The 27,906-nt window shown below is 39.7% G+C and overlaps 1 protein-coding gene and 1 long non-coding RNA gene across 2 annotated transcripts; one reads left to right on the top strand and one right to left on the bottom strand.

Annotated features, from left to right (window-relative positions):
* Positions 1-11,565: 11,565 nt before the first annotated feature.
* slc20a1b (solute carrier family 20 member 1b) lies at positions 11,566-23,781 on the top strand. The gene is made up of 11 exons (XM_080862797.1): positions 11,566-11,867; positions 12,895-13,610; positions 13,813-13,953; positions 15,627-15,712; positions 15,994-16,090; positions 19,354-19,473; positions 20,712-20,969; positions 21,097-21,727; positions 21,822-22,007; positions 22,133-22,217; positions 22,403-23,781. The coding sequence occupies exons 2-11, from the start codon at positions 13,268-13,270 to the stop codon at positions 22,556-22,558; spliced, it is 2,103 nt and encodes a 700-aa protein (XP_080718923.1). The 5' UTR covers positions 11,566-11,867; positions 12,895-13,267; the 3' UTR covers positions 22,559-23,781.
* Positions 23,782-25,113: 1,332 nt separating this feature from the next.
* LOC308391613 lies at positions 25,114-27,774 on the bottom strand. Its single transcript, XR_013970668.1, has 5 exons — positions 27,710-27,774; positions 27,604-27,618; positions 27,370-27,408; positions 27,244-27,276; positions 25,114-26,384 (listed from the first exon to the last, which is right to left on the bottom strand). It is a non-coding gene; the product is annotated as an uncharacterized lncRNA (long non-coding RNA).
* Between the last annotated feature and the right edge of the window lie 132 nt (positions 27,775-27,906).

The raw sequence follows: 27,906 nt of genomic DNA, 5'->3' as shown, positions 1-27,906 counted from the left end.
GTTAAATCTATAATGGAACCTCTTTATGCACTGATAATAAAAAATCTCTTATAAAAAATGATACCAGTCACAGTAAATTCTGGCCCATTAAAGGATACAGTAAGCATTGCTTTGTGTTTCCACACACCACTAAAATCATATTTTATCAGTACCTGTGCACAAGTAAGACAAAAAAAACCCCATACCAGAGTCAAAGTTTTTGGTATATGTGTACCAAGAAGGGGAAACTCTCCTATTCCAATTTCACAGATTTACTGAAGTGAATAAGCAAATGAGCACATGGATACCAGTATCATCAGGCAGTGCATGACAGCGCTGGTATGCACTTTCCAGTTTTTCACCTTAGAAATATTTTGGGGTTTTTTGTTTTTGTCTTTGTTTGGTTTTTTTGCCAGGATTTACTCCCAACTTTCAGGGGATTTTTTTTTATTTTTATTTTTTTTTTTAGAAAATCTCATTTCCACGAGGAGCTACTCTTCATACTGGTACTGAATACCAGAATGGGATTTTATTTAAAATAATGGTAATAATAATGTGCAGCAGGTGGCACTGTTAGTTTTCACTTATAATAATAATAATAACAAGTATACATTTTATTTATAGGCACCTTTTAAGGCACTTACAAGCAATTAAAAGCCAAAATCACAGTGTGCATAAAATAACAGAATTAAACTTGAACAATGCATAATCAAATAAAAGGTATTAATAACGTTTCTATGGAAGGATTTAGACTGTTTTCATGAGTTACTCTTAGCACTAGGGAGCTGTGCAAATTCGTGCAGAACAAATAGAATAATAATAATATACATCAGGTGGCGCTGTTGCACCACGCATATCTGTTCGTGCAGACATGGTTTATGTGAATTATTTTTTTATAGTTAAAGATCAAGCTGTAAATTGGGTGCACCACACAATTCTGGTAGTCTGAATTTTACAGACTCTGTAGTATCTCAGAGAAAGGTTAATATCGTGTCTCCCTTCGTGGAGCCCACCATCAGTGACAGCAAAACAGGTCAGGGTACTAAAATAAAAGACTTTACCACAGCATGTCTTTTTCCTCAAAAAATGCTGATGAAGAGGGTGAGGCAGATTAAATATACCGCATGCTCAGTTCATCACATTCTTTAAAATCTTGTGTGTTTGTGTTTGTTGCTCATTAAAGCTGTGAAGGACTTTTGTGTCTTAACCCTTATGGCAGTGGTTACCATACCTTTTTTTGCTAGGCCCCCCTTTGTTCTACAAGAAAATCCCCCCCCCCCCCCCCCACACACACACACACAAAGACATTCTCCAACCACACACCCATATTTTGTTTTCAAACTCCATTGCTGTTTATTTCACACACATTTAATAAACAATTACACAATTAAAAGTAAACTGCAATAAATTACAGGCAGCAGTAAAATAAACTACGGTAGCAATTTTTTTATGCCTTGTCCACACCTATTTTAGAAAATGCAGGTTCCACACCTACGTCCACACCTTCACACCTTTCGTCCACACATAAACGGCGTTTCCAATCACAGAAAATGGAGATTTTTTAAAACTCCTGTCAGGTTGGAGATTTTCGAAAACTCCATTTTTATGTTTACTTGTGGACGAGGAATACGGAGTTCGTCACGCAACGTCAAAGGTATGCGCCTTTCATGTCACGCTGTGTGCCTATTTGTTGTTTACATGGGATGAATTTCTACAATGGCGGATAGAGACAAAATAATGGTACTGTTAGTCTTGCTAGCTTCAGGTTTTACACGCTTACATACACACACAGTTACTGTTCCTCCATTTAGAAAGGCAGAGGCGTCATGGTGTAATTATTTTACGTGTAGTTGTTTTTTTCCTGTGTAATAATCAGTGTTGGTCAAGTTACTTGAAAAAAGTAATCAGTAACTAATTATTGATTACTTCCCCAAAAAAGTAATCCGGTTACTTTACTGATTACCTATTTTCAAAAGTAATTAATTACTTAGTTACTTAGTTAGTTTTTAAAAACACAATTTACAACCTGAGTAGGTGATAAAGCGATAGATCTTTCAGCCCAATTCTACTTTTTCTGCATAATCCATCATACAAAATGTAATCAAATGGAAAAGTATTTTTTTAAACTTGTTTTATCAGTTTTAATCTTTTAACTTTATGCATCAAGCAAACATTTAATTATATGCACCAGTCTCTGACTTGAAGAAATTAGTTTAACATTTAAACCTATTTTCTGCACATTCCAGCACATAAAATAAAATATTTTTTGTGTTTACACTCAGTCTTTCAAATAGATGCAAGTAAAACACAGCAGAAAATAAATAAAGTCAAAGACTAGCTGTCCTTTTGCTCTATTTTCACCTGTAAAGCAGGAGTGGCGTAGGCGGAGGTTTACCCTGGTGCAGGTGTGCCGCAGCGGTCAGTGGAAGAATCCGTCGTTGCGCACTCGGTGCTTGTTTAGGTTTTTTTTCCGCTGTAAAAAGAAGTTTTCTTCCCACGCACAACGGACACTAATGTTTTTGTCACTTTTTATGGAATCAAACTCAAAGGTCAGTACTTCCACGCTTTAAACGCTGCACGCTCATACTCTTTCCGCACTCGCACATATCCATTGTTGATCTGCACACAGCTGTTGTCACGAACGTCGCACTGGCTTACGTCACTGTCATGAGACATTCTCGCAAAAAAAATCACGGTTTTAGTAACGCAGTAACGCAGCGTTCCTACGGGAAAGTAACGGTAATCTAATTACGGTTTTTGCAATAGTAATCCCTTACTTTACTCGTTACTTGAAAAAAATAATCAGATTACAGTAACGCGTTACTGCCCATCTCTGGTAATAATATTCAATATTGCTATCAATCCATTTTTCAAAAAATGCCTCTCTGTGCAAAATGGGCTAAAAAATATAAACAACTGTGGGATACTGTTTGTCCGTGATTTGGACAGGGGGAACAAATTGTGGCAGGATCAGCCTGATGTTATTTGTATCCCACTGTAACGTTACTGTATAAAGAGCTAACATCTTCAAAATGTCAGGAGTATTTAGTCATTAGAAGAAGTGTTTGTAAACTAAAATCAAGAAAGTTGGATACTGTTTGTTTGTGATTTGGACAGGCCAGGGGAAGCTAATTCTGCCGGGGATACCTACCTTGCCACTTTTGCAGGTGAAGCCAAAGGGAAGATTTGCTTCATCATATTTTCTAGTATTTGGCTTGGAGGGAAGTCGGTTTGGAAACATAGTTGACGGTGCTTCAGCTTCTGCTTTGCGTTTGTGTGGAAGCACAGTCATAAACCTTTCAATTATGCAAGCAGTGTCCAAGCATTTTTTTTTTGTTTTTTTTTAATTCATACAGCCCCCCCCCCCCACACACACACACACACACACACACACACACACTTTGGGAACCTCTGCCTCGTGGTATATGCCATGGCGGGCCCATTCCTCAAGCTCTTTTTAAATAACCATAACTCCATTGTGCTAAAGACAAAATTAGAAGGGTTTCAGAAAAAAGCCAAGACAAGCTTTACAGAGATATTCGATATATCATGGTTGCACAAGACATTCACAAGGTACTGCTGTCTGAAGTCAGACAGAAAGAATCAGCTCTAACTAGATTTTGTGTGCTTCACATAACCTTAGTCCTTTTTGCAAGGAATAAAATTCAAATTGTTCCTGAAGGAGGAGACTTTTTTTAAAAAAAAATTTGCAGCTAAAATTACAACAAAAAGTCAATTAGGCTTGTACAAATCTTGGTCAATAAAGTGATAAGTCTGGGCAAAAAGAGGAAAAAAATATTAATGTAATGGGATGTTGTTTTATCCCATTAGGTGTCTCTCTGTGATTTTGATATTTGATCAGTGAACAGCCTTATTGTCGGGATGCTGGGACAGTCATTTTGGGGTTTTGAAATATGTACTCCCAAGTATTGCTAATCGTAATGGGTTAGGGTTACTTATCATTACTGATGGTGATTTAGACCTCACAAATTAACTGTAACCAGAAACAGTCATTCTGAACTCATTCTGACTCCCTTGAGTCAAAGCAATAAACAAACTCTAAATATTCTGACACTGACAGTTCTGACATTTTTGTGTCTGCAGCCTTTGGCTAATGGAGGAAACGATGAACATTTTCTGAGTTTTGAAATTATTTCTCCCATATTGCTGCAATGATGCCGTCAGGTGCACTAACAAAACAAAGATCCAACAACAGAAGACTTTTATTTTGGAATGTCCAAGTTTGGATGTGCTGACCAGGAGCACAGTGGTGTTAGTGGTGCCATAAAATAATCACATTTAAAAAGAAAACAGAACTAATAAAGGAAGAAAGACAGGATGAGTTGCACACTTCATTCTTCACTCCAACCAATTTAATGATCCAAAGTTCATTTACTTCTTATGTTTATTGCTAATTTTGTCATATACTGGCTGTTTTATGTGTTCATTCAGCTCTTAACATTAACACTACCAAACAATGAAATTGTGAAAGTGAAACTTTTGAACCACATGGTCTGAACAGATTGTGAAAACAAGAATCTAAAGGAGGTTATGCAAGCATGGTCCCTTTATTATTTACATGCTGACTGATGATGCTGGTATTCATTTGTAGTTTATCACCTCCTTTCATCTGTGACACTAAACACAGAAGAATTCCTGTTACTAGCTTTAAGTATGAAACCTCCACAATCCCTGATATGAATTATGTTCAGGTTTTTATGATCGATTTGGGTACTGAGACAAAAGGTGACTGCACTGGTGCATGAAAGAACAAAGCAAGGCCTTCTCTATCCCGTAAAAGATCAGAGTTTACTACAAGTACAAGTGCATAAAGAGATTCCTGTGCTGAATTTAACTTTTTGGGTTTGTTTTTTTTACACAGTTAAATATCACATTTATCAGTGCATCAACAGCCTTAGCCCTAAAAAACTGGATCAACTTGAAAACAACCCTTTCAGTGCATTTTTAGCCCAGGGAAAAGGCATGCCTGGTCCTAAAATATTCAAGCAAGGCAATAGAAGAAGATAACAGTAGACTCTATCAATTTTGAGTTTATATATGCTGCATTTTTGAATAACATCTTAATAAACTCGAAAACATCCTTTAGCTTATAAAATGACAGATCTAAATCATCACTGCTAAACTGTTCAAATACATTATTAAGGCCCTGCATGCTCTTTTCATCACAATCATGAAAGCTGCCCAGAGGCTTTAGTATCATAAGACCAGCCAAGATGTTTTTGAAGAACCTTGTGCTCCACAAAATAAAAATTAAAAAAATCTCATAATCACACAATTATTTTTCTTACTGCTTTATGTAGAAGACTAATATTTAAATTCATAACACAAAACATGTGGAAGTGGTTATGTTGTTCCTACATCATCATAATAGTGTTGGTCCAGGATCCCTATTCCATTAGCATTATCCAAGCTAAAGCTTTTAAAAACTAGCAAACCAATATGAGCAACCTAAAGTCTAATAGCAAAATCCTAACTTGGAAATGTATTTAATGTGTAATGTATAAATTAATAAAGAAAACACTGAAAATCCTTCAAGGCCATCCGCGTTGATCGAAGATTGTTGACTTTTGCTTAACCGGGTGAAGAGACACTTTCTCTCAGTTGAACATGGAACACACGCACACATACGCATGTACACTGACACAGACCTGCACTCACACCCCCACCCCCTCCAAACACTTTAGAAGCTATGTCTTCTATGTTGTGAGATGTGATGATTCATGTGCTATGTGCTGAAGTGGTTTTTTTTCTGTTCTCAAACTGATCTCCCTGTTGGAGCTCAGTCTTTTAAATTGGCTCTTTGCTAGGTTGTCTGGTATGTGTAGAAACAGCACTGGCTTATCCCTTGATTTAGGTGCTTTTTTAAATCCTTGAATGGTTCATAGATTATTGTTAATTTGCTTAAAAAACACAACAGTCATGCCAAACCATATGCAAAGAAGAAAGGTTGAAAGACCTTCAGAAAACCTGGTGACCCAAAGACTAGAGATGGCACGATACCACTTTTTTATGTCCGATACCGATACCGATATCATAAATTTGGATATCTGCCGATACCAATATGAATCCGATATAGTGTGTTTTTTAATCAATAAAACTGTTTTTTAATATCTTGCTGCATTTTGTATAAGTTCATACTCAAGTTTAAATAAACAACAACACTAAAGCTATTCTGTTATACCTGTATGTAAAAAATACACTGCACCCAAAATATTTCACAGTTCAGCAACACTGATCAATCTAATAAACTTAAACCTGCTCCATCCTCCCTATTCTGGTATTTTAAAGAGCGCTTAGCAGAAATATTAAGCAACCTAACTAATAGGGTTGCAAACTCCCAGCAAAAAAAAAAAAAAAAAAAAATAGGGAACCACCCCCCAACCTCCACCTCATGATGCTTAATCGACGTAATCAACTTTAATTTGATGCAGTGTGGAAAAAAATGCACAGAAATAAATTATTTTTCAAGAATAATTAAATAGATTCAACATCTTTCTTCAACAGAACTGCAGACTGCACAGATGGTATCTTCCCAAAGGAAAAAGTACTATAGCTTACTAGGGTATATATATTAGACTTAATAGTTACTATACACAGTAATGGACTTCTATATATTTTACATCAGATTAAAACTTTGGGTGTAAGATTCGGATAATTATTTATTAAAAGCTAGACATTTTAAATAAGAATAAGAAAGAAAAGTATGTCTTTGTGCCCCCTTTTCCCTGTTCATGCCCTATCGGCCCCCCTGGCTAAACTTTGCTAGATCCGCCCCTGCACAGTTACCAGCTGTCAGCTACGTAGAAAAAGATCCTCGAGTAGAAAGTAATATTAAATAAATTCTAACAACAGCTTATCAAGCTTAAACGTGCTGCTGTTGTTCAGCTGCTGGTTTCCTCTTTCTGGCGCAAAGTGGGCCAAAAACAAAGAAGAGAGACGGACTCGCCACAGAAAAGCCGAACAGCTGATCATTAATCAGTTTCACGATTGAAGTAGCAGCAAGAAGAGGCAGTCGCTCCATATATTGGTTGTTAAGCTGACCGTGGGAATGCTTTACAAACATTCAGAGATGAACTTACACACGTGCTTTACTTCTCTCTGGGATAACTTCCTCGGAGATGAAATGCTGGTTTGGTAGTGAGGCTACAAATACACACAGCCGCTCTATCACGTGAGCACACTGCTCCGACGTGCTGCGGTTATGAGCCGAGTTACGCCGTGTCGCAAGTTTTGTGAGGTGCTTTTTTGATATTTAATGGATCGGATTACATTTTTTTATTTCGCTCCGATATCCGATACAGTAATTTATGTCAGTATCGGACCGATACCGATACGTAATATCGGATCGGTCCATCTCTACTAAAGACCACTTTAAAAACTCTATGAATGTCTTGTGAGGTAAATGTGGGGTAAAGTTAAACTTTTGCACAGTACTGCATACCTATTAAAATTTGCAACACATCAGTAGCACTTTCAGGATGACTGGGCATAGAAAGAGGTGATGTTGAGTCTTTCTCCAGATCCAAAGAGTTATCCACTCTGTGAAAGACTGGCAAATAGATCAACATTTTATGCAAACACTTTGTTAACATCCTCATCTTTGGCACATTGTTGTTATAAGTTTCAGCAAATCAAAAGCCACTGCCTGTGTGGTTATCTGAATAGCATTACTCGTAAGTAGTTGTGAAATCTTTTCTGAGTACAAAGGTTAGGAAACCAAAGGACACACGCAGGCAATACAGACAGCTTGTCCCTGTTTTAAGGTGTGGCTCACTGCACAATGGTGCTAGTTTCCATGTTTTGTTTTATCACTCCAGTACATCTTTGATTCTGGGAAAGACAGAAGTATGCTTCAAAGCTCCACTATCATGTCTCTAAAGATCTGTATTACATACTTGGGTACAGGTGGTAATGCTGGTTGAATTTCTCTCTTTATAACAGGGGTGAAAGCACCCTTTATTGAATTTAAAATTGGCCCTTCTTTCCTTGTGAACGTGCGCATTATCTTCCCCGGTATCCTATTGTTACTATTCTTATATTCATTTCCCTTCAAAGAGAGCCAAATACACGACAATGAAACCCAGGATCAAAACGCTCAAGCAAGGATAAAGAAACAAGCAAAAACAATAACAAGGAGTGTGGTGATTTATGTTGTGAGCACACCCCCACTCCCATCGGTCACCTGAATCACCAGAATCCAAATTCACAACCCAGGGAGGTATTAGGAATCCACATGAGCCTAGAAAACCCAAGTGACTACAACTGACAGTGAAGACCAAGCCACAGTGGGCACCAGCACCACCACTCCACAACAGACCACCCCATCCCAGAGGGCTGGGTGCGGGGACCAGGCACCCGTCCTGCAGAAGGACTCCAAGTTTGCATCACGCGGCCCAACATCTAGGACCACACCCACCAAGAGAAGACAACATAGCAGACGTAAATATGCAGCTCCTACATAAATTCCACAGCAGCAACCCCACCACAGCAAGCCTCCGCCCTGCCAGGTGCAGCATGCTGAGATATGCAACATTTTCAGCAAATAGGTCTTTGGTAATAAAATAAGATATAATATTGTGTTTGTAAACTGTGTTATGTTCCTTTTTATCTTTTCTTTTTATCGCTCCCCAAGTGGTGGTGATCTAGATCGCATTAACCTACTTAAAAGCATATATTTTTTAGAAATGTTATTACAAAACAAAGAGACACACAGGTAGTACAGACAGGTTGTCCCTGTTTTAAGGTGTGGTTCACGGCGAAATGATAGTGGTTTCCATGTTTAGTTTGTTTTATCACTTCATTGCATCTGCAATTCTTGGGAAGATAGAAGTATTGCCACTACAAGCTTCAAATCCCGACAGTTCTAGGTACGTGTCATGTCTCTAAGGTTATATATGATTTGCATGGGTACAGGTAGTGATAAAAACAACATGTGAGACTTTATCCCCTAAAGGGTCAGAATTTACTAATGCTGGTTGGTTCTTTCTTTACATCAGAGCCTGAAGAATTTCCTCTATTGAATTTGACCTGTCTATTGATGCTTTCACAAACACAAACCATAAATATTAATAGATTAGTTTTGAAATACAGATTTGACCATAGTTTTAGGGCAGGAACAATAAGTCTTTGGTTCTGAAACAACCAGAAGCCGATAATAGTAGATTTCATTAATTTACGGTTTAGATATGGTATTGTTATAAATAATGTGTAAATTATTTTAAAAACATCCGCAGGCTGATGAAATGTTTGGAAAAACAGGCCTAAATGTGCTGTTTCTTGTTTGATTTAATTTGTCGATAGTTATATTTACTGCTAATATTTGTGTCTTTGAAATTAACAGAGAAAATATTCAGCTTTTATCAGTAACACTAAGCGCACTGTTAATTAGCTCACTGTTATTCATCCTTTGTTTCTCCCTCCTCTTTGTAGGTTACTGAAGCCCACAGATGACTCTTCTGCATGATCAAAATGTGTGATGCTTCAGTAAATGCAGAAATTCCTCCAGTTGCCATAAGACACTGTATAAATGGTGAGGCCTGCCTTCTATCTTTACAGCAGACTCTTTCTTGCAAGCTTGTAGCATGTCCATTCAGATTGTTTGGTTTTTTGTTTGGCTTTTTTGTGCATCACACTGATGGTGTTCCCTGTCAAACTTAAAATAATTAATTAACCTGCATGTCAATGGGTTTTACGACTGTATTTTTTCTAAATCTCTTAAAGGTCTTCTTCCCCTCGCCTAACAAGTTTTCTGCTGAGGAGCTATGGGCTCATGTGCTTTGTGAACAGTTCTAACTTAAAGGTGAAAACATTTCTAAGAATTTGATCACTGGGAGCTACTCTTGCTACAAGGAAGCCTTGTAAATATACGGGCCCGGGGTTATTTATATATAATAATGTACTCCAGATGGCGCTGTTTAACCAAGCAGAGTGTAAGGTTTCAGTACAGGTTAATCTGAATTACCTGCCATTCATTAGATTTTCATTCAGTTATTCTATGTAGCCTAAGACCTTTGCAAGCAATAAACAAGGGTGATAAACGACTGTACTAATACAGCAGGTCTCTTTTTTTAGGCTCAGCTCGCTCACTTCTTTAAGGTCATGTGCTTGTTGCTCATGAAAGCAGTGGAGTTCAGTGTTATCAAAAGGCCAGGCTAAGTGTTTTTTTTTTTTCAGAACCTGTTGTTTAGCTTAACTTATCTCTAAGACAAAAAAAGAAGAATTCAACACAACCATTTGTTTCTATGCTGCTTTAGATATCAGACTTGCTACAATTTGCATATGTAGTCAAATAAAAGTGGTTATTTTATCCCATTGGGTGCTCCTCTGTGACTCTGAGTTTTGAGCAGTGAACAGAAAGTAGCCTGAAAATCTAACCCTAACCCTGTGTTATCATAATAATTTTTGAAAATTGTTCTCCCCAAGTCCTGCCAAAGAGGGTGGGGTTATAATTACTTGTCAGTACTAATAGTGGTTTAGACCACAGAAGTTTAACTATAACCTCAGGATGAGCAATTTTTAATCTGGTTTGTATACCATATTGATTTCCTTGAGTTGAAGCAATTAAACAAACTCTAAATATTCTGACATTGGCAGTTCCTCTATACGGCCACGGTCAGGTCACATTTCTGTGTCTGCAGCCTCTGGGAGTAAACAAGGCTTTCTGGGCTGAGGTGGGAGTTAGAGAAGGCGCAAATTATGTCGTTAGAGGTTATAGTAGGAATTCTTGAAACTTGTGTTTTGACGTCGCCTCTCCTATACCTTGCAGTAATGCTGCCTTCAAGCTCACCGACAGCAATCATAATTACTGGAGTCGTCGAAAATTTCCATGCGCCTCAAAGAAGTGACGTCACAGAGCCAGAGACAATAACGACGTTAACAAGGCCATCGTTTAATAAAATAATGCAATAATGTATATTTTATAAAATTACGCTATTTACTACATTGTTTACTGTAACGTGTGTAATCCAATCCCTACTCGTTGTCATACTAGTAGGCTATAGATTATTTGCCTATATTACTATAAACCTATCGCATCTCAGCGCACAATGCGTTTTGTCATGCTTTTTGAAAACAACTTCTGTCCAGGATATCACGTCTCTCTTGATAAACATAATAAAAGAAGAGCGACCAGAGAAAACTACTTTTGTTGACTGTGAATGTTGTTATTTCCGGACAATGCACTTCAATGAGCGGCAGGTCTTCTGTTATGCGGTTAACGTAAACACTGACTGTTTTCATGCACTGTTTCCAGGTGACAGCTTCTCTGAAATAGACGATTATGGTTTGTGTCTATGTATGCTATTTGTGAGCATCTAAATGTGCAACATTTTTTGTGACGGAATCTAACAGTTTTTTTTTATGTGTTTGTCGGTAGTCAGCTCACCAGACAGTAAGACAATGGCGCGAACTGCAAATTTATTAAATAAGATTTTACAATGAGGGGAGACGCTCCCAGTGGGCACACTCGAGCAAGCACGACCACGCACCCTCCACGTGAAAACAGGAAGTTACTCCCGCCCAGTTGGCGGGTGGGGCTTGTACAACAGATGCCACCCCCAGCTCTGTTCGCCGGTATAAGCGAGTTCCTCTGGAGTCTGTCAGGCATTCATTTAAACTGAGAAGTTTCTCGATTCCATAAGGCGGTTTTCTTCTCTCCATATTGACTCACTTTGTCGCAATTATCATTTTTCTTTAGTCGCGTTATTTAAAAAAATTTTTAAGGGCAGATTTTTTGAACGGGTTACATTTCATAATCCGTTTAAGTTTTTCTTTATCCCGCCCGCGCTGTCTTAACGTCTGTGTGCGCGCGCTAATTAGCTTAACGGCTAGTGAGCACTACTCTACGGGACTGATAACTGCAGTGTGTGGTAAGTTTTATATTTAACATTTTATACCTTTTTTAATGAAAAGCTCAGTCGTTCATTTTACGAATTTTGTAATTAAGGCGTACGTCAAAGTGCGCGCTGATGCTAACCCCAGCCTTTGTATTATACATTCGATCCAGATGGTGGCTAGCGTATTTACTCGTTAGAAAAAAAATACATTTAATATGGATTAAATACTTTACTTGACTTTGAATTGATTAAGACTGTTATGTGTGGGAGTCAGTTAGCCCATACAATGTTAAATTTGTATCAGTGTATAACGCCGATGTAATTGCTATTCTTAATGTTAATCCTAAGCGAATATAGGCAGCAAGAATTATATCTGGTTTGCACTTTTTATAGACCTTTAAACCGGGTCGACACACGCGACACAACGAACCGGTGCCGCATTGAGTTGTGTTCCCTAAACTGAGTCATATCCGGTTGCGTCCCCCTGTTACGGAAAATAAACACGTCAGACACTAGTAAAACGCTGTTTATGGACGCAGCCACTATTATGGTGGATTAAAACGCCAAATTTGAGATCGGTCCAAATGTTTTTTGTTTTTTAAGATTGGGCCAGCCGCTTCTGTAGCGCAGAGCGTGAAGCTGTAGGAACAGACGGCGCTCGTGTTGCGTGAATGAATGACGACACGTGTGCGAGTAGGGAAAGTTAAAATGTCTCCCACATAAAACGGCTCGATGTATCTCGAGCTTCCCATCATGATCGCTTAATCATCCACCGTACAGCAATTAACATTTTAAATGCGACTATCCTGACTCAAAATAAAGGACATTGGTGTAATATAGTTGCGGTCTTTCATGCGCCATTTACTAAAAATGGCCTCCGTTTTAAGGAAGGGCAGCAACCAGAGGTCCTTCTTCCGGTCCACAGTTACTGCCGGTTTTCTACTCTTATATCTTATTCGTGATGTAAAGGTTTATTCCTTATGTAAAAGCTTTGTTGCCTGTGTTTTCACGTTAGTGAAGGATGTCTTGTTTTTTTTGTGTGTGTGTGTTGTCTTTTCAGGATGTACCCTTGCTCATCTGCAGTCACAGTGGCACAATGGCTGTCTTTTCTTTCTGCTTAATCTCTCGGCACCCAAAGGACAATAACAGATCCACCAAAATTTTAGGATAGCAATAGTTTTTCACTGTACCTCTAGTTTACTTTAATTGTTTTCTGGTTAGATCCAGATAAACCCATTACAAGTTTGCACTGCTGAATCCCACAAATTCTGTTAAGACAGGTGGGCCTAAAAATAAAGCTAATTATTTATTTACCTCTGTTTACCTCTTTATTTTACTAGCTGCTGTTTAGAAACAGATTTATATAAAACCCTATTTTGTCTGGCATTTATTCCTTTAAGATTGTGAATCAGTTCCTTTAAAACTTACAAAAAATGTTTTCAACAACTGCAACTGCAATAGTGCTGACCACTGCCATGGTAACCTATACACCTCTGACTGAGTATGTGTGGTTGCTGGTTGTTGGCTTTATCATTGCCTTCGTCTTAGCCTTTTCTGTCGGTGCCAATGATGTTGCTAACTCATTTGGTACAGCCGTGGGCTCTGGAGTGGTCACTTTGCGTCAGGCATGTATTCTAGCAACAGTGTTTGAGACTCTGGGGTCTGTGCTTCTTGGGGCCAAAGTGAGTGAAACTATTCGCAAGGGAATCATTGATGTGGGCATGTACAACGGCTCTGAACATGTCTTGATGGCTGGATCTATCAGCGCAATGGTTGGTGAGTATCTGCAGCTTATCTTTCATGTAATTTGAACTGTCGGTCAATGTGGACAGAGCATTGCTTGTAGAAATTAAAGATGTGAAAATGCATTGGAGTAGTGGTGAATCTGGTTGTAGAATATTTTTGGTACCCGTCTTGACTGTATAAAAGCTGAAATTATGACACCATGCAACTGATGTCATGAATGTATTCTGGTTAGGTTCTGCTGTGTGGCAGCTGGCTGCTTCCTTCCTTAAGCTCCCCATCTCTGGAACACATTGCATTGTTGGTGCTACTATCGGCTTCTCGCTGGTTGCCAAAGGGCAGCAGGGCGTCAAGTGGCTTGAACTCCTACGTATTGGTATGTAACCAGTCAACTGACATAGAAATTCCCTTTAATGGTTAGCTGAATTTCATCACAGGCATTTAAAGTATATTTTATTAATGGCGGTTAGGGCTGGGCGATATGACCCAAAATTCATATCTCGATATTTTTTAGCTGGATGGCGATATAAGATATATATTTTTTTAAAGCCATAAAGTAAGAACAAAAAGAGAGTTCTTAGTCAAAGCTGTGTCCCAGATGTCACACAGGCACTTTTATTAACATAGAGCAGATGTACATAAAATTTACTCAAAAATAAATTATGAGCATTTATTAAATAATAATGCTCCATAAATAAAAGAAAACAATGTTGTTTTTGTGCATAACAAAAAGCTCACAAATGTGCAGTCAAAATGTAAACTAAAAGACGAGCACTATAACAAGGACAGATTTCACAGCTGCTCTGTTCCCAACTTGTACTGCGTGACTGACAACCTGGAGTTTGAAATCCGCTTCGCAACCACGTCTCTTAACAGGTGCCATTTATGGTCCTTATACACAGTAGGGTAATATTACGTTGAAGCACAGTACGTATCACTCCGCGAGGCTCAGCCGTAATGCTCCGACAATCCATCAAGCGCTGCAGCTCCGTAGCTTACCAAAGTCGTACTAAAACATTTTTTGACAGATTGCTGAGCGCCGTGTTCCACATAAAATCGGTGCGCGGCCATCAAGCACAACCAGAATTCATACATAAGGCGCGCTGTCAACTTTTGAGAAAATGAAAGGATTTTAGTCCGTGCAGCACCTCTGGGCTGCATGGCGTTAGCGTGGTTAGCTCGTTAGCGTGGTTAGCTAGCTAACACGTTGACGCCGTCCAGCCCCACGCACGGGGCGATGCGCAGTAACTCGTTAACGGATTTGCCGTGTCCATCTTGTCGCTTCCTGCAGGTGAAGCGATGGGGGAGGAGGGGGAGTTGTGTTCAGTGAAGGAGAGGCGAGGCCGAGTAACGTTGCGTAAAGACGAAAGTGGACGAAAGAGAGGCAAACTTGCGGCTCCGCAAGTATAATTATAACGTAACATAGACTATATCGATATAAAGGATATTGTCACATCTTATATCTCGTATAAAAATATATCGATATTTTTTAAAAACTCGATATATCGCCCAGCTCTAATGGCGGTGTGTGAAGACTCTTACAGTGTGATAATACCATCCCAAATCCAGGTCAGTAATCAAGTATGTTCATGAATGGCAGGTCCAGCATTTCAGCTAAATCCACATTCAGACATGGGAAGCATTCATTGTACAAATCAATAGTGATTTCCACCACTTTGTGTTGGACTTTGGGAGGAGGCAGTACAAATAAGGAGTGTTATTTGATAAGGTCGTATGATGACTTGGAGAACAATAGGCAGTTTTAAAGGGTTGTTCTAGAGTTCAGTTTGTTGCCTGTGGGGTGGGTGTCTTTCTTTCTTTCTTTCTTCTCCCTTTAGTTTTTAGTTTCTATGAATCATGCTCATGTAACTCTATTTAAATAAACACATTCTTTATTAAAAATAAGCTGTATAGTAGGAGTTAAATGAATTTAGGTTTTTTTTTTTTTCTACTGTTCTTTGACAAATTCTCTCATTACTTTTCCACTGCTTTGTAATGCTCCCATTTGTGTTTGGATTTATTTATTTATCTATTTATTTATTTGTGCAGTTGCTTCCTGGTTCCTGAGTCCCCTGTTGTCTGGAATAATGTCAGCCGTTGTCTTCTATTTTGTGCGCAGGTTCATTTTACAGAAAGTAAGTCTCCTTTTATCAAAATTGTGGATATGCTCGGTTAATGTAACATTAGAAGAGTGAAGTTGTGGTTTAAGGCTGTTTCAACACTGTACTGGTCCACCCCCAAAATGCAATTGGGAAAATGTTTATTACATGGCAGGAAATAAGCTACCGTGCTTTGAAGCAGTTCCTTATAGGAACACATGGTTCAGATTTCCACTGTGCTTGTTGTGCCTTGAAATGTAACCTGACAGCAAGATGAGGCAACTTGGATTTCTGAACATTCTATTTTCTTCCTGTAGGAAGACCCAGTACCCAATGGCTTGAAGGCCCTGCCTGTCTTCTATGCGATAACAATGGCAATCAACTTGTTCTCCATCATGTTCACTGGTGCTCCGGGTGAGTATCATTGTTTCATTTTGCTCTGCATGCCTGCCCACAGCCACAGCTTAAAATAAGCTGCTCCCTCAGACAGCCGGATGCCCACACATATTCCAGCCTGAACCAGACTGTTTACCATTTTCACAGAAGCCGTGTTTATTTTAACATGTTTTTTTGAAGCTCTCTTGCTTTGTGGTTCTATGTGGGTCATAGCTGGCATGAAGTTTTAGAGTGGAGCACAACAGGGAGATGGAAATAAGATTTCATTTAACTCCTGACATCACTTCAGGCATGCAGGAGGAAAAGAGAAGTAAAGAGTGTGCTGTCAAAGTTGTCTGCTGCTAGTAGTTGTATTATTGCTCTGAATCTGTGTGGCAATGCTCTTAATATTTGCTGGTTTTTGGTTTACCAGAAACTCTTTTATTAAATGAGCCATTTTCGCTCCTTTTGTTTTCTTCTCTCTGCAGGGCCTAACAGTTCCAGATCTTAGCTGGCCTGGGCCATTTAAATGACGGCTACAGGCCAGAGTTTGACCAGATCTGGTGAGCTGATGTGTGAATGCACATCAGCACACTAAGAAGAGAGCACTTGCACTTCCCACATAGACAGTAAATCTCTGGTTAGTCAGGCACAACAGTACAGTCATATCAAGTTCACCACACGTGAAATTGCCATCTGCAATTTTATTTTTAAATATATTCACAAGACAAACTAGCATTCATATACTCACATGTTGTACACAAAGACAGAGGTCATAATACAAACTTTGGCTCATTGTAAAAGTAAAGTAGACTAGGTTTTACTCTACTCTCCTCAGTTGTTTGTCATTGGCCCAGTAACACAAATTCATCACTGCATTTATAATTAAAAAAACAAACAAATAAAAACATTTAGGTTTTCAGACCTATAGTCTAGGCTTGGCTTTGGTTACTATACTGCTCTGGCACCCAGGACGACAGCAGTGCATTATTGCTGATGAATGCACCTTAATGCAGCAACAGTATCTCAGCTAACTGAGTCCAGTGTGTTTGGTTTCCTGTGACATTCCCTGATCTTTATGCTAGCTTAGTGGTGAAGTTGGATGCCAGACACCCCACAGCACATTCCTATGCTCAATATAAACACCAGTGCCAGAGACCTCAAGTCCGCATTTGGGCCAGAGAATTTAAGGGTCAGCTGACTGTCCTGTACAGATGAGGCTCAGTGTGACTTCATTCCTTCATAAATCATTCAGCTGCTGTCACTGCATTGCAGCCCTATACATTGTAAAAGGGAGACGCACCCTAAAAGCCAACTTCATGCCATTCAGTCATGAAGACAAATGAAGTTCAGGTAAAGTACTGTTAAGCCTTCAGAGCACAGATGCTGAACGCAATTCCCTGTTTATGACGTTTGCTGAATCTGCCCTAAATTTTGTCCTCGTTGCTGCACATCACTCAATTGTTCGCACCTGCTCTATACACAAGTCTAAACAGGACCGTGGCTTTTTTTTTATTATGTATTTAAAGTGTCAGAGTGACAGGATATCTGGACCCCTCATACCAGCCTCAATTGATAAACTTCCATTTTTTGTAGCAGGGCACAAATTTTCTGCCTCGATAACCCACTGAAAAACAGTCACTGGATTTAGTTACCATGGGGGCACTAAACAATTGGCATCACAGCACGGATGACTTGTTTCAACCTGAGCCATGATCCTGAAACAACTTTTAAGCGATTGCTATAGTCAACTCTTGTGTAACAGATTTTAATTCATTATGAGGAGTTACAAATGTCATTAGTCCTTAGTGCCCTAAGGACAGATAACCAAAAGGGTTCTTGCCAAGTGACTCAAACTCCACCTTTAACTGTCATTGTAATTGAGGTTGGTGGTGTACTACATGTACAGTACTGGGAGGGGGGGGGGGGGAACAAACCTTGTTGTTGTGTAATGCAGGCCATGGAATATAGGTTTCTGCAAGTGTTTTGGAACACAGCTGTGGTTAAATTTCATTTACTGTCCAGTTTCAGTCATCCCACTGCATGCTTGTGGTATAAAGTCACTTCTTTCTGTAAGAGTGTTAATCAGACTACAAAATGCAGCCCAGCTTTTTAATCTATACTACTTTTTTCCTTCACAAAAAATAAATAATAATTACCATCTGGGTGGATAATTTCCCTCTTTATTCTGTAGTTTTAAAATCCTGTTTGATATCAGATGAGTTCCTGTTTAATAATGCATGGCAGTACCACGTGTGTTTGGATGTCTCTAGTAGTGAGTCAGTGTACTCAGTCGTAGACAAGACTTAACTGTTAAGAGTCACCGTCCACTTTTTCCTTATGCCTCTCCTGTCCCAAAGGGAGTGAGCTTCCATTGCGTAACTAAATAAACATGAGTTAGGTGCTCCGCAGTCTCATGCTGCAGCGTGACTCAGTGCACTGTGTGGACTGTGCCCTCAAACAAACACAGTAACTGAGACACTTATCACCTCCCCATGGCCCTCATTTCCTTTTCTTCTCTTACACTTCCTAAACAATCCATATCTTAGTGGAAGTGTGGCGTTTATGGCCAAGGTCATGTCCAGACATTCAAACAAGGTGGTAGATTTTTATTTTTTATTTATTTTTATCCACAATTTGTTTTTGTCCCCATGAAACTGCTGACTTTGTGTATGACATGGATAACTGCTTCTCCAGGGAAATGTAAATGGTAACTTTCTGCCAGCATGCATTGCGCTACATCTTTGTGCTGCACCAGGTTTGCTGCAGTGTTGGCAAGAGGGTGCCTTCATTTTTTTTACAGTAAAGTGCCCTAGTACAAGCCCCCCCCCCCTTCTTTTTGCTTTTCTTTTATGCTACCCAAGTTATGTCTCCTTTTGAGGAACTCATTGTTTCTGTGTAATTGTTAGCTGGGCACTTTGGGGTCTTGGTGACATTGGTGTTGCATAACTGTTCATGTCTGGGGGTACACATGCTTTCCATTTTTAACTACGTGGCACAATGAAGCTATGCAGTCACTGAAGTTGTTGCAGAGTACTTGAGTACTTTCAAACATAAGTGCCATTAATGAATGAAAATGAAACTTCATTGCCCTCATAGGACCTTTTCTAGAGGGGCTTATATTTTTACATATTTATAAAACTGCTGTCCTATATTATATTTTAATGTTGGTGTATTACTTTGTATGGTCTGCTAGAAAAGGTAGCTCCTGCTGCCTAGTTGTTTTGTTTTTGTTTTTTTTAAATATGCCTTTCTCTTATTTGCTTTTGTTTATATCTGCGTGGCACTTGGCGATCCTCCAGTGCTGGGATTTGACATGATACCTTGGTGGGGCATCCTGCTCATCTCATTGGCCTGTGGTCTGCTGACCTCCATTGTGGTTTGGTTTATTGTCTGCCCTCGCCTAAAGAAGAAGATTGAACGTAAGTCCCATTTTTGCCAATCTGACTCACTGTTCAACTCCATGTGACTCAGTTTCCTTACTTAAGCCATTGGACAAATCATGACTGGAGTGTTGCACTGCAACTCCGCCTATCGAGTGTGGGATTATATTAATCCAGCAAATGGAGTTCAGGGATATATTTTTCACAATGGATTCGCTCTAATGAAAATGATGTGAAAATATTGTCTTTGCTTTAATCCAGGATTATAGAATTAAAAACCAGAGTAAACTCTGATGCATTTGCATCCGAATAGTGTGATTTGGTGTTAAGACATAACCATTCGTTTTAACCTCCATGAATGTATTTTTGGCTCACTCTGTTAACTACAATGCAGTTCTTCTCTTTAATGACTCATAGGTTTAGTCTCTCCTGGCATAAGTTATCTTTTCGGGTTGATTACAGAAAAGCTGTGTCTGATGCAACCTATGACTTAGGTTCACAAATATTGCCTTTTATTACTTAATAGAGCTCTAAATGGTTCGTTAATGACATATTTGGGGAAAAATGTGTCTCCTAAAATGAGTAATAACTTTTTTTGAAGAGAGGGTTTGCTCTCTTTTAAAAAAAAAAGAAAAAAAAAAAGTGTTTGACAGATCCTTTATTCGTCACTTCTCTCTTGGAGCAGCAGGTTTATCTGACAAGGCATAAACTGCCTTGATTCAGTAGACAGGCTGACTAATTGGGTCATAAGGATTCACTAATTGGTCTTTACCACCTCAACTAAAAATAAGCCCGCACTGACTTTGTGTTGACGTGGCATTGGCAGTGCATTGGGAGGTGTGTTTGAGGGGGACCTATTGCTTCAGATCCAGCCATGACCAGTTTGGATGATGCAATCTCACCAGGACACACCTAGATTTATTGAACAAAAAATAATGGCACTGAGTATCTAGTTCACTTTAAAGCTACAAAAAATGTCATGTGAGCCTCGGACATTTAGTTTATTGTCTCTCTTAAAACAAGATAATAGTGGTAATATGAATATGTCCTTTGTAATCCTGTTAATCTGATCCTGTGAACACCGGAGTCCACCCTTGGACACAGATCTTTATATTTACAGTACAAAGGGTTTTCTGACTTTAAGGTTATGCAACACTTGGACTCCCTACAGCTGAAGTTGAAGGAAAAACAGATGCTGGGTTAGGATGTCTCTGCTATGCTAAGTATATGTTTGGATGCGATCCAAATAATTCTCAATCCAACTCTTGCCCTAATAGGAGATATCAAGTCCAGTCCCACTGAAAGCCCTCTGATGGAAAAGAAGGAGCTTAAAGAAGCCCACTGTCCAATCCTGAAGCAGGCATCTACCACACCAGCTGCCAGTTACAACTCTGCTGACCCTCTTCCTGGCCCTGAGGAGCGCAGGGTGGCCTTTGACATCGGAGATTCAGATGAAGCCGACAGTAATAAGGAACACAGGGTGGCCTTTGACATCGGAGATTCTGATGACACAGACTACAGCAATTCAAACGATGGTAAATATGCCAAAATACAATGTTTTAAAAATCTTTGTCATCTTAAAATGACAGTTGCTATAGATATTTCATAATAATTTTATGATTAACTTGCAGATGATTTTATGACATTTCTTTTTTTCTGCAGCCCCTGCACAGGTTCAATCAAACAGTCAGGTCCATTTTAGTAACCAAGCCCAAAGCAACGGTGCCTCCACAAATGCTCAAAATCAGGTTCAATTCAAAAATCATGTTCAGTTCAACAACAGACCTCCACAGCCACCAAGTAACGGTTATAGCCAGTACCACACAGTCCACACAGACTCAGCCCTCTACAAAGACCTACTGCACAAGCTCCACCTGGCCAAAATGAGCGACTGCATGGGAGAAGGAGGCGACAGACCTATCCGGCGCAACAATAGCTACACCGCCTACACCATGACCATCATTGGCATGCATGACAAGCATAAAGAAGGGGACTTCCGTGCTTGTGAGGATGGCAACAAGGCTCCAGGATCAGGCAGTCAGGAGAGAAAGCGACTGCGTATGGATAGCTACACCAGCTACTGCAATGCTGTGGCAGAGCACACAACTCCTGAAGGTCTGGTAGAGGGTGATGTGAGGCTAGACATGGAGATCAAGGATACAGGTAGCAGCCAGAGTTCCCTGGATGATGAAAGGCCTGAAAAAGACAAACCAGAAGTCTCAGTCTTGTTCCAGTTCCTTCAAATTCTTACTGCTTGCTTTGGATCCTTTGCCCATGGAGGAAATGATGTTAGGTATGGTTAATGATATCATATCAGACAAGTGTGTGGTGACCTGTTTCTTTGCCAGATTGTTAATAACAACAAAAAAAATTTCTCCACTCTGCAGTAATGCCATTGGACCTTTGGTAGCTCTGTGGTTGGTTTACGAAACAAGCAGCGTGTTCTCAAATGCACATACACCCATTTGGTTACTGCTGTATGGTGGCGTGGGTATCTGCGCTGGACTCTGGGTATGGGGTCGCCGGGTGATTCAGACAATGGGGAAAGACCTCACCCCCATCACCCCCTCAAGGTAAAGACTCAGACAGTTCATAAGTTGTTTCCACCCAGAACCACATCCTCCCCAGACATTACTGCTCCTTACATTAGAGCTGCTCAGACACATCCACATGAGTTTTTTTCTTTCTCCTCCTGCAGTGGTTTTAGCATCGAACTGGCCTCAGCCTTGACTGTCGTGGTTGCTTCTAACATTGGCCTGCCTGTCTCCACCACCCACTGCAAGGTAAGCTGGTCAAACACTGTGGTCTGGGAACTCAAACGAGAGATGACGGAAGAGACTGTTTCATAAGAGGGAGGCTTGAGTAAACAGTCTAGTAGAAGTTCCACATGTGGAGCAAGTTTCTCCTCAATAAAATGTCAGGCATATGCATGCACAACGATCATTTGACTGTTATTTATCTGAAATAGGTGGGCTCTGTGGTGGCAGTAGGTTGGCTGCGCTCAAAGAAGGCAGTAGACTGGCGTCTGTTCAGGAACATCTTCATGGCGTGGTTTGTGACGGTTCCCATCTCTGGTCTGATCAGTGCTGCTATCATGGCTATCTTCGTCCACGTCATCCTGTGAGCATTCAGCTGCACCCCAAGCAGGGGGAGGAGAAAAAAACGCTCCGACGTGCACCCGGAGAGAAAGGAGTGAAGTTTGAAGGCCAAAATATATCGCTTACCTCTGGCCAACAACTTTATAAGAAAAAGGAAAAAAAAAAAAAGTTAGAAAGGGTTCGGTGACATGTGCCTGTGGTTCTTGGCTGCATCATTTTCAGACTATAAATTGCTATCTGTTCCATTTGGGTCACATAACTTGTAGTTACGACCTTTTTCATTTCTTTTGGCTTTCTTTTTCATATCTCATCATTCTGTAAAGAGTTAATCTTAAATCAACTGTTTGTAATAATTCATGTTCTTTTTACTTTGCGGTTATGTATGATTATTATGTACAGCCATTTTATTTTATACATTAGGCAGGAATGAACAACTGAAAATGCAGTATTAGCCTATTACAGATGTAACACTCGAGTCTTCACACATGCTGGAGACTGATTCAAGAAAAATAAGAAGGCAGTATTTGGGTGAAAGTGTTTCGCTGTTTTAGAGTAGAGTTTACAGCCGGTTTTCTTTCAGCTGACAAATTGGGACCCTTTTTGTTGTTAAGAGATAAATGTTTTTCACCTGTTTGAGCATGTTTTTCTACCGTGCTGGATGACTACAGCTGAACATTATGAGGAATACTACGTAATTGTCATAAGCCATCACACTAGTAAGAAATGGCACAACCCAAATTGGTAGTTGGTGACTTATTGCTCTGCGTCTCCAGGTTGGGACTTTCTGTTCTTGATCAGTGTGGAAATAACAGATCTGTTGAGAAATGTCATTTCTGAACATCAGCTAGCGCAACAACGTGTTCCCAAACATTACCTTAAGTCTGTTAAAACTTGATTGAATCGTCCCTAATGGTTTAAGCGCTCTAGGTCGGCTTCAGCCTTGTTTTTGTAGTCCACATTAAGATACATATTATTACACATATTCAGTTTGCCTGGGCAACTAGGTTTTCCTGCCCTTCCTCTGGATGATACATGATGAGGATCAGGAACCTGAAAACTGGAAGTTTATTGTGTGCCCAGTGTGTGATTGACTGCAGTAATGAATGCATTTCACAACCTAGATGCTGTAGCTGCCTTAATTGTTTTATTTTCCATTAGGTACCAAAGAGTTTTTGTTTTTAAGGCATATCAAGATGTACTACTCCACATTTGTGGAAGGAAAAATGGAAATAAAAATTGAAAAACAGAATACTTGTTGAACTTGTCTTTGTTGATGATCTACAATGAAGGGGACATTACTGCAATGTGTATAAATACAAACACAGTATACAGCTACTGATATCTGTACAGATTATTTTATTTTTAATAAATTTCCCCTCTTGTGAACATCTCTGGAAGGCCTTCAACACCTTAAAATATACCCCCCTCCAACTGATTTTTAACAGTATTTTGACAATTGGTAACAAAACAAATATCTGCTCCCTATTTTCTGAGATTAGGTGCTTCCGGTGCATGCAGCAAGATGTCAGAGATATACCAGACTGTGGTAATGGCAGTCATTTACTTTGCTGCCAGAGATGCTAGTAGGATCAACAAACTAATCGAAAAGTTGGCCAGAATCCGGGGGCGTTTGAGTCGCTGAGGGACAGAAGGTTTGAACAAACTGCAGTCTGTCATAGACAACCCATTGCACCTGCTCCATTCTGCACTACAGAGGCAGCAGGGTTCATTCTTCTTATCCAACCCCACTTCTGTAGATAATGCTTGAGGAAATCATTCCTGCCAGTCTCTGCACAAAATAAACAAACCTGTCCAACAGCTGTCCTGTGACAGGTGAGCACACCTCTTAAATTGATAGTGTGCATGTTGTTTATTAATGCCGTTGGCATTCTAGAATTCTCTTTTGCACATACTTTTTTTTTTTTTTAAACTAATTTTTCTACTCATTGTGTCACTTTATATCACATTTTGCACTTCCTCACATCATAAGGCCTTCAGTATGGGCCTGTAGTACCTTTAACTCTATCAATCACCTGTTTCATGTCTTGTTTTCAAACACATTTCGAACAACATTAACAGCATTTCTAATTCCAGATGTTCTCTTTTACCTTGATAAGCTGTTGGGAGGCCTACAGTAAACTGACCATGTTCAACCCCAAAAATGTAAGGGCCTGGGCCCGTATCCCTAAAGAATCTTTGTGCAAAAAGTGGCTCCTAGCGGCCAAATTCTAAGAAAATTCTCAGAGTCATGACGTTTTCTTAGAATTTCCCCTAAAAGTGACACGACAATCCCAGTTAATATAAAAGCTATTCCTCAAGATTCCTAGCGCTTAAAAGGGCTCCTAAGGCGAGATCTGCTAAGAGCAGGGAAGAGGACTTTTAGTGGCTTAGGAGTTCCCCTAAGCAGCTGCACAAAATGGCCAACAGAAGAGGCAGGAGAGATGTCCTACAAACACTGGATGACAGGGAATTATTGAGATGCTACAGATTGGATCGTACAGGAATCATGTTTGTGGTGGATCTCCTTAGAGATGCAATTACTTCACCAACTCGACGCCACAACGCTATTACACCAGAGACGAAAGTAATCACAACCCTGAGGTATTTGGCAACCGGGAAAATGCAACAATGCAGCAGTGATGACTTGGGTCTGCAATCACAGACATTGCTAAAAGCTGAGCCATGTTACCCTCGTTAAGACCACACTGGACTTGTAACGTTGTGATTTCTACTTCATTAAGGACAGCCTCTTGAGATAGGCCATCTCGTTTTCAACGGGGTCCATATGGGAGTGAAAGTACAAAATATGCCAGCTAGGATATTTATATGAGCAAATAAGACACGAATCATTATTTGAACAGGGTGTAATGAGTTTAAGTTTTCACATATTTTAGATTCTAATGGCTATAACCCCTACAGCTTACTATTCATTTTCCAGATATTTTCTTGAATGTGAAATATTATTTACAATTACAGTCAGCATAAGATTAGAGTGTATAATATGTTTATTGATTTGAGGGTACATCCTTTGCTCATTATCACCAAAAGCTCATTTCCATCAAACTTGTAGGATCAACCAATCACGGCTTTTGAAATGATGACTCATACCTAGCAACGGGGTCAACCACACCTCCTCACTAAGATAGGATTTTCCATCCATTCCTTGCTCAGAGTTCACTGAAAATGTTCTGGAATCACTTCTAAGCTAAAACTCCTGGCAAGGAATTTTTAGGTTAAGTTAGGAGCTCTCTGAGAGGATTCTCAGAATCTTTAGGGATACGGGCCCTGGACCATCTGGATGATCCAGTCCTCCTTCGCCTCAGTGATGATCAGATTGCTGCATGTATTCTTAATTTTATCACTCACACATCAAGTCACAGGACATTTTGGCGTGAGCTGTAGTCCTTATTCTCACTGAACTTGGAAAAAACAAAAACTGAATCTAAATACTGAAAAGCTACAAGGCAACACCCATTTCATTTTAAAAGGTTATATTTATTTATCCGCAGCTACTCTTGTACATTGTTCTTTATTTATGATCACATACAATGTGTCCTTTTATTATGTGCTTGGCTCTCTGAATTCTGACACATGTTAAGTACACTGTGTTGATTAAGGAGTCAAATTTCAGCCTGAAGGTAAAATGACGCATCTTCTGAGCTGCAATCTTGAAAGGCACTTTGTGTTGCAAAACAGGAAACAAGGAGACGGACAGGTTATACAGACAGGTAGGATGGGTCCCTTTTTCTTTTTCTTTTTTTAAATTTACTGTAAGCTCGGGGTAGTTTGCACACTGCATGATGAGCCAGTGCTGGTATCCACGTGCTGCTGTGCCCTCTCACTCCAGTGCATCTGCGACACAGGAACAGACAGAAGAGATTCCTTTACGCCAGCTTTACACTGCAAACACTGCAATTTAGTAGTTTTCCAGGCCTCTCGACATGAGGATACCAATCATGAGGCCTGCTCTCCCCTCTACTACACTCAGTCTTTTCAGACCAGTGGCTGGAGAGATCACCCTTATTAGAGAACCTTACACCTAAATAACTGGATCAATTTTAAAACAGTCCTTTTAGCACACTTTCAGGACAGGGACAATGCATCCTTGGTCCTAAAATATCCACAAGTATAAATCAAGCACAATAAGCAGATGTCTGGGGACAGACGTCTCCGAGTGGCCCGGATTCTTGTCCCAGATTTATCACATACAAGGAGGACTCTGTTCAAACAAACAATCCTAGCATCTTATTTTTGAGGTCGAGCAGTAAACCCGTCTCTGTTGTGACTCACATACCTCTTCAGACACTTTGTAAACTGTTAAAAAAAGAGTTTCCCCAAACTGCCAGGCTGTAAACTTGTAATTGCACTTGAGGCATTTTTAACTGTTGTTACACAAACATCTATGGAGGGTTGGGGTTTTTTTTTTATGTGACACTGTTTAAATCCAGCTGAGACTGGCTCTGTCTGGCTTTGTTTTTGCACTCGCCACTCTATTGCACAACCTGCAATTTAAATTTAAAGTTGCACACAGGCAGTTTACCACATCTTGCCTCAGCAGGTACTTTTGAATCAAAAGAAGAAAAAAAAAAGTTGATCACAGTCTTTGAGTCAGGCTCAATTTACTGCATGATAAACATTAAACAGCTCAGGATACTTTCACTGTTTTGTGTGATTCATTAATGCATCTGTGGAACATTTTACACACTGTTACCTTGCTCCTTGGTTGAATCCTGAGTGTTTTCATCTACAGAGGAGAAAAAGCAGGATTGGAGGTTGACTGAAGGTAGTCGGGGTGTTTAATTCAAACAAATTTTCAGTCTTTTGATTTTGATCTTACCCAAACTGGTCACAGCCTCAGTTACAACCTCATGGTGTTCTAGGAAAATATTCAAATAAAAACACTTCCTGTTTTTATTTACCTCTAAACAAGCTTTAAATACATTTTAAAAAGACACTAAAAGCACACAAATTGTCTTGGCTTTGTGGAAAAGTCACAAGCTACTCATTAGCTCCAGGCTCAAAGTGTATTTGTGCAAACTGTTGTGGTGTAATAAAGATTTACAACACTTACCCTGCCTTTGTGGCCCTGTCAACATTAATAAAAGCAGACTTTAACACTAGTGTAAGGACAGGAGCTTAAATTACACTGCCTAAAAAAAAATATGTCACAGACTCACCATCTGCGTCCTCAGAGGACTCAGACTCTGCCTCTGTGTGAAAGGGGACAGGGATTGAATTATGTGTTGCATGTCAGTGTGCTTTGAGCTGGAGGTCTGCCCTCTGCTTTGCTGCCACCCGCAGGCTCACGATTGAACTGTAAATCCTCTCTTACCTCCTTGACCTGCAGCATCAGAATTTCCACCACCTTCTGCTG

This window comes from Rhamphochromis sp. 'chilingali', assembly GCF_963969265.1.
Source record: "Rhamphochromis sp. 'chilingali' genome assembly, chromosome: 2".
Taxonomy (NCBI): Eukaryota; Metazoa; Chordata; class Actinopteri; order Cichliformes; family Cichlidae; genus Rhamphochromis; species Rhamphochromis sp. 'chilingali'.
The sequence above is the reverse complement of the archived record's forward strand: the minus strand, read 5'-3'. Positions and strand labels throughout refer to the sequence as shown.

Excerpts from the sequence above, each read along its gene's own strand:
- slc20a1b (XM_080862797.1), top strand. The coding sequence starts at position 13,268 with ATGTTTTCAACAACTGCAACTGCAATAGTGCTGACCACTGCCATGGTA. Across the intron at positions 16,091-19,353 it reads CATGTTCACTGGTGCTCCGG|TGCTGGGATTTGACATGATA; the intron begins GTGAGTATCATT and ends GCGATCCTCCAG. Across the intron at positions 21,728-21,821 it reads CATGGAGGAAATGATGTTAG|TAATGCCATTGGACCTTTGG; the intron begins GTATGGTTAATG and ends TCCACTCTGCAG.